Source organism: Saimiri boliviensis, chromosome 12, assembly GCF_048565385.1.
Source record: "Saimiri boliviensis isolate mSaiBol1 chromosome 12, mSaiBol1.pri, whole genome shotgun sequence".
Classification (NCBI taxonomy): Eukaryota; Metazoa; Chordata; class Mammalia; order Primates; family Cebidae; genus Saimiri; species Saimiri boliviensis.
This window is the reverse complement of record NC_133460.1, coordinates 1,094,974-1,108,614: the sequence shown is the minus strand read 5'-3', so window position 1 is coordinate 1,108,614 and position 13,641 is coordinate 1,094,974. Positions and strand designations below refer to the sequence as shown.

The following is a 13,641-nucleotide window of genomic DNA, read 5'->3' as shown; positions in this document are numbered from 1 at the left end:
AACCCTGTGGAAGAAAGGAAGGAGGGAAGGAGGGAGGGAGGAAGGGGGGGGAAGGGAGGGAGGGAGGAAGGGGGGGAAAGGGAGGGAGGGAGGGGGGGGGAAAGGGAGGGAGGGAGGGAGGGGGGGAAAGGGAGGGAGGGAGGGAGGGGTTCTTGACCATGGTATCATCCTACCATCTCTCTTTTTTTTTTTTTTTTTTGAGAAGGAGTTTCACTCTTGTTGCCCAGGCTGGAGAGCAATGGTGCGATCTCAGCTCATCACAATCTCTGTCTCCCAGGTTCAAGTGATTGTCCTACCTCAGACTCCTAAGTAGCTGGGATTACAGGTATGCGCCACCATGCCCAGTTAGTTTTGTATTTTTAATAGGGATGGGGTTTCACCATGTTGGTCAGGCTGGTCTTGAACTCCCAACCTTAGGTGATCCACCCAACTCAGCTTCCCAAAATGTTGGGATGACAGGCGTGAGCCACCATATCCGGCCCTACCACCTCTTTTAAACAACAACACAGGAGGAGGACCCCTTCTCCACATGAGATTAGGTGGCCTCCTTCTTTGCATTTTCAGGATTTGTCAAAGAAAACCTGTAACAACAGGAGGCCAGTATAATTTCAATAATGTATTGGTTGAACCCAACGGCATCCACAAACATTTCAACAATAGCTTAAAAAGTGTTGGAGATCTATTACTTATTTTTTCTACCCGTGTTTTGGTGCTCACATGGGCTCAAAGATCCTGTCCCAATAATGCTGAGCTTTTCCAAGACATCCTCATGTAGAGGGAGCCATTTTACAGACAAGGAGACTAAGGCTCACTGAATTACAGGAACCTTCCAACTCAAGTGCGTGACTTCAAAGTTGATCTTTCCTGAGAGATCACTGATCCCAGTCTGCCTAAATGTAGCTGCATCTGGTGGTGTAGAGGCCCTGTGTCTCCTAGTAGCACCTGTAAGTGCCTGGGGGTCACAGTCCAAGCTGACTCATCTTCATTCCCCACTGTACCTGTTGCCCAGGTGAGACATAGTAGGCACTTATCTCTGATGGTAACAGAGGAGAAGGCGAGCAGTGGCCAAATTCAGGAAAAATTAGGGAGGTAGTATGCACATGACTTGCTGATGAATTAAATGTGCGCTGTGGGAGGCAGAGAGGAATCAAGGATGGCTCCAAGCTTGGGGATCAGCTGGTGGCACATTTACGTAGGGAGGAACAGGGGATAGCCCGGAGCTGGGTGGGTGAAGCTCGAATTGTCATCAGGAGCTGGGTTCAGGAGCCTGGGTTTAGAAGCCAGAAATTTGGGAGTCAGTGGCGGATGAATGGGATTAAAAGGAGGGGAAAGCGCGGTGGCTCACGCCTGTAATCCCAGCACTTTAGGAGGCCAAGGCAGGTAGATCACTTGAGGTCAGGAGTTTGAGACCAGCCTGGCCAACATGGTGAAACCCCGTCTCTGCTAAAAACACAAAAAATTAGCCTGGCGCGGTGGCATGTGCCTATAGTTCCAGCTACTCTGGAGGCTGAGGCAAGAGAATCGCATGAACCAGGGAGGCAGAGGTTGCAGGGAACCGAGATTGTGCCACACACTCCAGCCTAGGCGACAAGAGCAAAACTCCATTTCAAAAAAGAAAAAAAAAGGAAGGGAAGGAGTGAGATCCCTTAGGGAAGAGGTATATTAAGAAAGAGAGGCCCCATCTGGTGGCTCATGCCAGCACACTAAGCACTTTGGGAGACCGAGGTGGGAGGATTGCTTGAGCCCACGAGTTCAAGAGCAGCCTGGGCAACATGGCAAAACCCCACCTCTACAAAAAAAAAAAAAAAAAAAAAAAAAAATTAGCTAGGAGCGATGGTGCATGTTTGTAGTCCCAGCTACTCAGGAGGCTGAGGCAGGAAGATCCTTGATCCCAGGAGGTGGAGGCTGCCGTGAGCCAAGATCATGCCATTACACTCCACCCTGGGTAACAGAGAGAGACTCCAACTCAAAAATTAACAATTCTATGGCATTTAGTGCATTCACAGTGTTGTGCACCCGCCTCTCTCTAGTTCCAAAACATTTTTGTCACTCCAAAATAAAACCCCGTACCCACTAAGCAGTCACTCCCATTGCCCTCTCCCGGCAACTGTACCTGCTCTTTCTACCGAATTGCCTATTCTGGGCATTTCACATAAACGGAATCACACTCTAGGTGGCATTTGTATCTGGCCTTTTTTCATTGAGCATCCTGTTTTCAAGGTATAGCCACGTTGTACTGGGGATCAGTGCTTCATTCTACTTTATGGCTGAATCACACTCCATTATAAGGATTCAGCACATTTTGTTTTCCCATTTACCCATGGACAGACATTTGGATTGCTTCCACCTTTTGACTAATGTGACCAGTGCTGCTCTGAACATTCATGTACAAGTATTTGAGGATTGTTTTCACTTCTCTTGGGTAAACACCTAGGAGTGAAATTCCTGGGTCATAGAGTAATTTTATGCTGAACTACTTTTTGAGGCAATGTCACTTCCCCATAGAGCATTTCCTCAATTCCTATTCCATCCACATAATGGATTTTTGTTTTTGTTTGTTTTTGTTTTTGAGATGGAGGGTTGCTCTGTTGCCCAGGCTGGAGTGCAATGGCACAATCTCAGCTCACTGCAACCTCTGCCTCCTGGGTTCAAGTGATTCTCCCACCTTAGCCTCCCCAGAAGGTGGGACTCAGCCTCCCGAGTAGCTAGGACTACAGGCACGCACCACCACGCCCAGCTAACCTCTGTATTTTTAGTAGAGACAGGGTTTCACTATGTTGGCCAGGCTGGTTTCGAACTCCTGACATTGTGATCTGCCTGCCTTAGCCTCCCAAAGTGCTGGAATTATAGACGTGAGTCACCACTCCCAGCCCACAGAATGAATTCTGCCTTTCTCTCCCATAGCAATTTTTTTACTTTCATAGGGAGTCTTGCTGTGTTATCTAGGCTGGAGTGCAGTGGAGCAATCTTGGCTTACTGCAAACTCCACCTCCCAGGTTCAAGTGATTCTCCCACCTTAGCCTCCCCAGAAGGTGGGACTACAGGTTTGCACCAACACGCCGGGCAAATTTTTGTATTTTTAGTAGAGACATTGCTTCCTTACATTGGCCAGCCTGGTCTGGAACTACTGGCCTCAAGTGATCCAGCCACCTGGGCTCCCCAAAGTGCTGGGATTAGAGGCATGAGCCGTCTCACTTGGCCTCCCATAGCTATTTCTAAAACACTCCATCAGTGGATGTGATGGCTCACACCTGTAGTCCCAGCACTTTGGGAGGCTGACATGGGTGGATCACCTGAGGTCAGGAGTTCGAGACCAGCCTGGTCAACATGGTGAAACCCCATCTCTACTAAAAATACAAAAATTAGCCAGGTGTGGTGACAGGCACCTGTACTCCCACTATTGGGGAGGCTGAGGCAGGGGAACCGCTTGAACCAGGGAGGCAGGGGTTGTAGTGAGCCGAGAGTGCCCCACTGCACTCAAACCTGTATGACACAGTGAGACTCTATCTCAAATAAATAAATAAATACACGCATACTCACATACATACAAACACTCCAACTACCAAGGCTGGGATTCAACCCCAGAACTTCTGATTCTAAATCCTGGTTATTTTTGTTTTTGTTTTTCTCTGCCCCACACTGCTGACAATCCCCTGCACCTAGGACTACCCTCCTTCAATAGATGAGGACTGCAGGTTAGAAGCTTGTTTGAGGCCACACAGCTCCTAAGTGACAGAGTTGGGCTCTAGATTTTGAGCTGCCATGTCTAATCTTAAAACACCCTCACCTACACTGTGCTCCTAAGAAGACAAACAGGTAACAGAGAAAGAGAGAGGGAGAAAGAAAGAAAGAAATGCAGAGAACAAACAGATAAGAAAAAGAGAGAAAGTTGGCCCCTTCCAAATAAAATACTGTTTTATTTTGTTTCTCGGCCTTTTCCAATTTTGTGCCAGCACGGAGTGAGGCACCAAGGGCCGGGGTGGTGCTCAGGTGTGGCCCACCAGGCGCGGGGTGCAGGGGAAAGTCTTACGCATGCCCATGCACTTCTCCTTGTCGATGCAGAGGGTATTGGCCTTGATGGCGAGCTCATGCTCCAGCCGGCACTTGGTCATGACCAGCAGCTGCAGCGTGTCCTGTGTCTCCCGCAGCCGCAGCTTGAGGGTCTGCAGGGTATCATCGATGGTGAACACCTCGTTCACCAGCCTGCAGTGAGGGCAGAGGAGAAGCTATGGTTATTCATTTATTTATTTATTTTTGATACAGAGTACAGTGGTGCGATCTCGGCTCACTGCAATCTCCATCTTCCAGGTTCATGATTCTCCTGCCTCAGCTTCCTGAGTAGCTGGGATTACAGGCACAGGCCACCGCGCCTGGGTAATGTTTGTATTTTTAGTAGAGATGAGATTTCACCATGTTGCTCAGGATGGTCTTGATCTCCTGACCTCGTGATCTGCCCACCTAGGCCTCCCAAAGTGCTAGGATTACAGGCATGAGCCACTGCGCCCAACCTTTTTTTTTTGTTTAAAAGTAATTTATTTGATTCTGATTATAAAATGCAGGTAAGGAGCACGAGCAATGCCTGTAACCCCTTGGTTGTGCATCTTTCCAGTCTATGCTTCTATAAATACCCTTTGTACAATAGCAAGCTCATGCTGTCCCCAAGGGCTTGCACATTCTAACAGCCGCAGAGTATAGTTTATGACCAGGTGGAAAGTTAAACGGACGCCCCACTCACAAGGAAGGGCCCCTCCAACGTGTCTTCCGGCTCCCTTTTGCTAATAGTAACTGGTTGCCTTTCCTATTGATCACAGATAAATTACACCTACACAATTCTCCGAGTGCTTTCAAGTAACCTCAGAAAGCAGTGACGAAGACCCTTTCCTTGCTCCCAGCTTCCTATGTCCCAGGCTGCCTGTGGCACCCCAACTGCTGCTGCCTGCCCCTGGGTCCCACACATTCCAGGGAGATGATGGAGGAAGGGCAGGCCAGGCCAAGCATGAGGAATTAACAGTCTTTATTGGTCTCAGACCAGAAGTCCGTGGGTCTTGAGGACCTCTGTGTATTTGTCAGTTTTCTTCTCCACGTTCTTCTCGGCCTGTTTCCATAGCTCCATGAGCTGTTTTTATTTCTGGTCGTGTATCTTGGCTTTCTCCTTCCTCTTCTCCTCCAGGGTGGCTGTCACTGTCTGGTACTTCTGGCCAACCTCATGAGCAAGGCATCCCAGATAGGCCAACTTCCTCGCAGGCTTCAGTCGCACGACCGTGAGGGCAGTGGGAACCACGATCCGCTATTTCTTGTCATAGGGTGGTGGGATGCTGTCAAACACCCCGAGGCGGTCCAGGGCAGCCCGGCCTCGCTTGGTCTTGTGGGGCAGCACGCCTTGCACCGTCCGCCGAAAGATGCGGCTGGGGGCCTGCAAGTGGTAGCGGCCTCAGGAACGGTTGGTGTTCATCCGCTTGCAGAGGAAAACCAGTACTTCAACTTGTTTTTATAGAAATTGCCAGAAATATTGATGCCCTCATAGCGTATGACCACTGCCTTCCAGCCCAGGAGTACCTGCTTAGCCACGATGTCTATAGGCGGCCCAGGAGATGGCCGCGGCCATGGAGCACCAGGACCCACACCTCCGTCATCTTCGGCAGTCACCTGGGAAAGCTGTTTATTATTTTTTGAGACAGTCTTGCTCTGTCACCCAGACTGGAGTGCAGTGGCATGATCTTGGCTCACTACAACCTCTGCCTCCTGGGTTCAAGCAATTCTGCTTCAGCCTCCTGAGTCGCTGGTATTACAGGCACACACCACAACATCCAACTAATATTTGTATTTTTTTTAGTACAGGCGGGCTTTCACCACATTGGCCAGGCTGGTCTTGAACTCCTGACCTCAAGTAATCCACCTGCCTTGACCTCTCAAAGTGCTGGGATTATAAGCCTGAGTCACTGTGCCCGACCTGGCACAGGTTATTCAGCGGTTGAAGGTAGATGCACTCACCGTGTACCGGGAACTGTACCTGGCACTGAGAGACAACAGTGAGCGTGACAGGCAAGGCTCAGCCCTCCAGGAGAAGGTAGAGGCAGAACAGGTAGACAAGGAAATACATGAGACAGCTGTCCAGGATAATGCACACAAAGTAAGAAATAAGACAGGATGATAAAACAGGACAGGAGACCAATCCAGAGATTCCTCCGTGAGTTCGACCTAGACTTACTATCCAGTCCAGCAGTTCTGCTTCTGGGTGTATATCCAAAAGAATGAAAAACAGGTGTTCAAACCAAAATGCATACATCAGTGTTCACAGCAGCCCTATTCACAATAGCCAAAAGGTGGCAACAGCTCAAATGTCCATGCATGGATGGATGAGTGGATAAGCACAATGTAATCAATCCACAAAATGGAATATTATTCAGCTATATTTAAAAAGAACGAAATACTAACACATGTGACAACATGGATGAACCTTGAAAACCATTATGCAGGGCCAGGCACGGTGGCTCACACCTGTAATCCCAGCACTTTGGGAGGCTGAGGCGGGTGGATCACAAGGTCAGGAGCTCAAGACTAGCCTGGCCAACATGGTGAAACCACGTCTCTACTAAAAATACAAAAATTAGCTGGGCATGGCAGCGGGTGCCTGTAGTGCTAGTTACTTGGGAGGGTAAGGCAGCAGGATCACTTGAACCCAGGAGATGGAGGTTGTAGAGAGCCAAGACTGTGCCATTGTGCTCCATCCTGGGCAAAAGAGCAAGACTCCAGCTCAAAAACGAAACAACAAAAAACCATTATGCTAAACAAAGGAAGCCAGACACAAAAGAACAAATATTGCATGATTACATTCACATGAAACATCCAGAATAGAGGCCAGGCGAGGTGGGTCTTGCCTCTAATCCCAGCACTTTGGGAGGCTGATGCGATTACATCACCTGAGGTTGGGAGTTCGAGACCAGCCTGACAAACATGGAGAAACCCTGTCTCTACTAAAAATACAAAAAATTAGCCAGGTGTGGTAGCGTGTGCCTGTAATCCCAGCTACTTGGGAGGCTGAGGCAGGAGAATCGCTTGAACCCAGGAGGCAGAGGTTGCAGTGAGCCAAGGTCACGCCCATTGCACTCCAGCCTGGGTAACAAGAGCAAAACTCCAACTCAAAAAAAAAAAAAATTATATATATATATAAAAAGAAACATCCAGAATAGGCAAAGTTATACAGACCGAAAGTTAACTGGTGACTTCCATGGGTCAGGGGGTGAAGAGAATGTAGAAGATTGCTTAATGGATACAGGATTCCTTTTGGAGTGATGAAAATGTCATAGTGAGGAAGGAGACCCTTAATCCTCTTAGGCTTCTAAAAGCCCTTCTCCCTAGACTTCTACAGTGCCTTTAATAGAAGTAAAGGCTGGCAGACCAAGGGCCACCCTTAATAGCACTCCCATAGCTCACAGCAGGCGTCCCCAAACTACGGCTGCCCCCTACCCCCACATGCGGCCCCGAGGCCATTTATCCGGACCCCCCGCTGCACTTCAGGAAGGGGCACCTCTTTCACTGGCAGTCAGTGAGAGGAGCACAGTATGTGGTGGCCCTCCAATGGTCTGAGGGACAGTCAACTGATCCCCTGTGTAAAAAGTTTGGGGATGCCTGGCTCACAGGCATGGTATGGAGGAATCTTTCTGGAAGGCATTGTTTTTACTTAAACACTATCACACTCCCACCTAAGTCACATACCCAACACCTACTTCATGGATCAAGACCCTTTCACTTGTAATTTCTGGAGTTGTAAGCCTTTAAAAGGGCAGGGATTTTCTTCGTTAGGGGAGCTCTGCTGTTAGGCAACTATGCCATGGTAGCTGTTCCTGGCTGAATAAATCACCCCTTCCTTCCCAGTTCGGTGTTCAAGAGATTGTTTTGCGGCCTTTCCCGCTGCAATAGAACTAGAGAGTGGTGAGGGTTGCACAACAGCATGAATATCCTAAATGTCACTGACGGTAAATTTTGTGTTACTCATACTTTATCACAATTTCTTTTTTTTTTTTTTTTTTTTTGATACGGAGTTTCGCTCCTGTTACCCAGGCTGGCGTGCAATGGCGCGATCTCGGCTCACCACAACCTCCGCCTCCTGGGTTCAGGCAATTCTCCTGCCTCAGCCTCCTGAGTAGCTGGGATTACAGGCACGCGCCACCATGCCCAGCTACTTTTTTTTGTATTTTTAGTAGAGATGGGTTTCACCATATTGACCAGGACGGTCTTGATCTCTTGACCTCGTGATCCACCCGCCTCAGCCTCCCAAAGTGCTGGGATTACAGGCTTGAGCCACCGCGCCCGGTCTAATTTTTTTTTTTTTTTTTAGACAAGGTCTCCCTCTGTCAACCAGGCTGGAGTGCAGTGGTGCCATGATAGCTTACTGCAACCTCAAACCTCTGGGTTCAAGAGATCCTCCTGCCTTAGCCTCCCACACAGCTGAGGCTACAGGCATGCACCACACCTGGCTATTCAAAAAAACAATTTTATTGGGATGCGGTTTCTTCTTTTTTTGCCTCCAGGTTGGTCTCAAACTCTTGGACTCAAGTGACCCTCCTCCCTCAGCCTCCCAGGCAAGGACTTGGAGCAGAGAAGAAAGATCAGACTGAGTTAGACATGCGAAGACCAAGAGAGAAAGTATGCTGCAGCAGTGGCATGGAGTAGAACTTTCTGTGAAGATGGAAATGGTCTATATCTGCACCATCCAATATGGTACCCACCAGCCCCATGAGCCTAATGAACACTTGAATGTGGCCATGCAATTGAGAAGCTGACTTTTTAATTGTATTACTTTAAAATTTAAATTTTGGCTGGGTGTGGTGACTCATACTTGTAATCCCAGCACTTCGGGAGGCTGAAGTGGGTAAATCACTTGACGTCAGGGGTTTCAGACCAGCCTGGCCAACATGGCAAAATGCCGTCTCTACTAAAAATAAAAAAAAATTAGCCGGGTGTTGTGCACACCTGTAATCTCAGCTACTTGGGGGGCTGAGGCACAAGAATCGCTTGAACCCATGAGGCAGAGGTTGCAGTGAGCCGAGATCATGCCTCTGCACTCCAGCCTGGGTGACAGAGCAAGATTGTCTCAAAACAAACAAACAAACAAACAAACAAACAAACAAACAAATAAATCAGCCAGGAACAGTGGCTCATGCCTGTAATTGCAGCACTTTGGGAGGCTCAGGCAGGGGAATCTCTTGAGGTCAGGAGTTGAAGACCAGCCTGGCCAACATGACAAAACCATGTCTCTACAAAATTTAGCCAGGCATGGTAGCACATGCATATAATCCCAGCTACTAGGGAGACTAAGGCAGGAGAATGGCTTGAACCAGGGAGGTGGAGGGTGCAGTGAGCCAAGCAGTGCACTCCAGCCTAGGTGACAGAGATGCTGCCTCAAAAATAAATTAAATAAATAAATACATTTAATGAATTTAGTTTTAGATTATTTAAATAACCACACATGGCTACTGAGTTGGACACTGAGTGCATTTTTAAAGAGAAAAGCAGCTGGCATGGTGGCTCATGCCTGTAATCCCAGCACTTTGGGAGGCTGAGTCAGAGAGATGACTTGAGGTCAGGAGTTCGAGACCAACCTAGCCAACATGGTGAAACCCCATCTCTACTGAAAAACAAAAACAAAACAAAACTGGCCAGAAGTGGTGGAAAGTGCCTGTAATCCTAGCTACTCTGAAGGCTGAGGCATGAAAATTGCCTGAACCTGGGAGGCAGAGGTTGCAGTGAGCCAAGATAGCACCACTGCACTCCAGCCTGGGCAATAGAGTAAAATTCAGTCTTTAAAAAAAAGAGAGAAAAGCACATGCAAAATTAAGGGGCTTGGGTTTGTTCTCAGAGCCATGAGAAGCAATGGGGTGAGGGCAGGGGGTTTGAAACAAGAGAATGACATGCTGATCCAAGTTTCGGGATAACCTCCAGGCTGCTGTGTAAGACGAGATTGGAGGGGGCAAGAGTAGAGGCAGGAGAAAGGTTAGGAGGTTATTATGGTATCGCATGGAGCAGATGGGATGGTGTTCCCCCGGAAGATACGTTCCCCCAGGTGCCTGTGATGCCGTTAGGAAGTAAGGTCTTTGCAGGTATAATGAAGTTAAGGATCTTAAAATAAGCCCATCCTGGAGTTAGGGTGACGCCTAAATGCAATGACTGATCTCCTTAGAAGGAAAGGAGAGGCAGGTTTGAGACACGGAGACATGCAGGGGCTAAAGCCATGTGCTGATGGAGGCAGAGACGGGAGCGACATGGCTACAAGCTGAGGGACGCCGAGGACTGCCCACAGCCCCCTGGAGCTGGGAGAGGGACAGGGAACAGCCTCTCTCAGAGCCTCCAGGAGCAGCAACCTTGATTTGTGACTTCTGCCCTCCAAAGCTGTAAGGGAATAAACTTGTGTTGTCTGTACCCACCCAGTTTAGAGTAATTTGTGATAGCAGCCCTAGGAAATGAAGGCAGCAGGTGGACTGTGACAGTGACTGGGGTGGGGGACTGTGCTGCAGGTCCCACCTCTGGGGAGAAGAGACAATGAAACTGTGCTCAGGACCGGAGGACATGAAGCTGGGTGAACTTCCCCATGGTAAGCCTGGGCTAGAGGGAAGCAAAGAGAAGTGACAGGAGCAGCCTGGAAACTTCTACCAGCACTGTCTGATAGAACTTTCTAGACCAAGGGAGATGTTCTGTGCTATGCTGTCTGATATGGTAGACCCTAGGCACATGTGAATACTGAGCACTTGAAATGTGGTTAGGGTGAATAAGGAATTGAGTTTTTAACTCTATTTTAGTTAAAGTTCATTTTTTTTTTTTTTTTTTTTTTTTGGGCAACGTGTTGCTCTGCTGCCCAGGCTGGAGTACAGTGGCATGATTATAGCTCGCTGCAGCCTCCAACTTCTATGCCTAAGCAATCCTCCTGCTTCAGCCTCCTGAGTAGCTTGGACTACAGACACGTGCCACCACGCCTGGCCTATTTTTATATTTTTTATAGAGATGGGGTCTTGCTATGTTGTCCAGGCTGGTCTCAAACTCCTGGCCTCATGTGATCCTACACCTCAGCCTCCCAAAGTGCTGGCGTTACAGGCATGAACTGCCCCACCTAGCCTTTAAAGTTCAATTTTAAATGGACTTTCTTTCTGGGGATGGGTATGGATGGGACTCCAGTGATTGGAGTAGGTCAGAGGAAAAGAGACCACTTGTAGAGAAAAAGGAAGAAGATGGCCCAAAGGCGGGAATGGAGGGCATGGGGGCAAGTATGATCACGCACAGATGGGACAATTTGGTCACTGGAGAAGACAGACAGCCTGAGTCCTTTGATCTCAGTTCCCAAGATAGCCATGCACACAAATCAAAACACAACATGCACAGACGTAGACACATACACAGCCCAGCTCCTGAACCAAACATGCTCCGCCCCGTTGCCCTCTGCCTGTCCTCCTTGGTGGTATGACTGTCAAACAGAAAGGCAGAGAGCTTGCCCCAAAGCAGTGAGTCCTCCAGGACATCTGGCAACTCCCCCAGAAGCCCTGTTTTGTAGAAGTCCCCTGGGAGACTGGGCACAGTGGCTCATGCCTGTAATCTCAGCACTTTGGGAGGCTGAGGCAGGTTGATCACTTAAGATCAGGAGTTCAAGACCAGCCTGGCCAACAGAGTGAAACCCTGTCTCCACTAAAAAATACAAAAATTAGCCAGGCATGGTGGTGCTTGCCTGTAATCCCAGCTACCTGGGAGGCTGAGGCAGGAGAATTGCTTGAACCCAGGAGGCAGAGCTTACAGTGAGCCGACATCACGCCATTGCACTCCAGCCTGGACAACAGAGTGAGACTCCATTTCAAAAAAAAAAAAAAAAACAAAAGAGGAAGAAGTCCCATGGGGAAGGCAAAGGGATCATCACCCCAGGAGGTGCTGGGGCTCAGCCTGAGCATCTAAGAAGTAGGGGCAGGTAGAAGACAGATCAGCAGAGACCAGACCCCACTCTCCTGCACCCAGGACCTAGACCCATCCAGCCCACTTCCAGGGCTGAAGACCTTGCAAGCCAGCAGTAGATCTGTGGGATGTTGCTGTTGCCCAGGGTGGAGTGCAATGGTGTAATCATAGCTCACTGCAGCCTCCAACTCCTGGCCTTAAGCAATCCTTCGACCTCTGCCTCCCGTACAGCTGGGACTATAGGCACATGCCACCATGCCTGGCTGATTTTGTATTTTTTGTAGAGACGGGATCTTGCTATGTTGTCCAGGCTGGTCTCAAACTCCTGGCCTCAAGTGATTTTCCTTCCTTGTCCTCCCAAAGTGGTGGGAAACCTCAGGCCCTCAAGTTCAAAGCCTTGGATCACTTTGCCTGCCCCTCTACCTCCACCCCAACACACACCCTGCTTTTTCCATTTCCTAAATGGTTATCTAGGTGGTAACTGAGGCTGTGCAAAAATCATCAATTGGGAACCATCCAGCACTTTTTCTTATCTGTCTCCTTCTCCTGACTCCTATCTCTTTTCTTGACATCTCTCCACTTCTAGGAGTGAGGTCTCCACACCAGGATGGAGGGAGCAGCGTCCATCACTACACCAAAACCTGCACTCCCTGCCCAGTCAAGCCCTGGCTTTAGTTCTGTGTGACTCGGATGGCTTTTTCAACCTCTCTGGACCTCAATTTATCTTCCCATTTGACAAAAGTAGCAATAACTGACTCCTCAGCTCCCCTAGGAGTAAGACTAAAGGGGATAGAACTCAAAATAAGCTCAAGGGATTGCAGTTAGACATCAGGGTGAACTTCCCTTGCTATAAGTCAGTGCTGAAGTAATGTGCCCAAGGAAGCCTGAAGATGGTCCTTTCCATCTTCTTCTCTTGGCGGGTATCAACTCAGTGTCTTGTTGAAAGAGCAGCACTGCTATGAAACCCGGTGAGCACAGCCCTGGGCACAGTGAATGCAGAATAAGGTTTATGGAGTAAATGAGCTGCTGAAATGGGACCGAACTCAGGCTCCTCCCACTCCACCAGAAGCCCTGTTAGTGCCCGTGGGAGGAAGTTCCAAGGATGACCCTCAATGATCCCCACCTCTTGGTAGCATATCCTTGAGTGTGGGCTGAACCTAGTGACTTGCTTCTAAAGAAAAGTATGCGGAAAGAGGGATGGGCTGTCACTTCCATGGTTAGGTAAGACTGTGACATCCTTGCTGCCGGTACCATCATGGTCCTTCTGGCTTCCATGCTTTGTTGGAGCAAGCCGCCATGCTGGAGAAACCCACAGGCCAAGGAAGCGAGGCTGGCTGCCAGACAACAGCCCGCAAAGAACTGAGTTCTGCCAAAAACCATGGGAGTAAGTTGGATGTGTAGCCTTGTCAGACCACAGCCCCAGCCAACACCTTGGCTGCAACCTGTGGAAGACCCTGACACGTGGAACCTAGCAAGGAACCTAGCCCAATTCCTAACCCACAGAAACTGAGGAAACACATGTGGTTCTTTCGAGGCACTACCTTTTGGAGTAATTTATTACATAGCAATAGACAACTAAGATAATGCCTCTAGTACAGGGGGAACAGAACGGCCAAGTGGTTTTCCCCAAGCTAGACATTTATGAGAAATAATCCTCATGTCTAATGACTTGTTCCCTCTTGGCCTGGCCATCATCCTATTACAATTCCT

General features: G+C 48.9%; 1 protein-coding gene and 1 pseudogene across 1 annotated transcript in view; both read right to left on the bottom strand.

Annotated features, from left to right (window-relative positions):
* Positions 1 to 3,897: 3,897 nt before the first annotated feature.
* The window catches only part of TEKT5 (tektin 5), an 80,845-nt gene continuing 71,101 nt past the window's right edge, over positions 3,898 to 13,641 (bottom strand). The window contains exon 7 of the mRNA XM_003938737.4: positions 3,898 to 4,203. Within this exon, the coding sequence (XP_003938786.3) occupies positions 3,987 to 4,203 (217 nt within the window). The 3' untranslated portion in view covers positions 3,898 to 3,986. The remainder of the gene's footprint in view (positions 4,204 to 13,641) is intronic.
* LOC101028019 (large ribosomal subunit protein uL13 pseudogene) lies at positions 4,994 to 5,633 on the bottom strand (annotated as a pseudogene).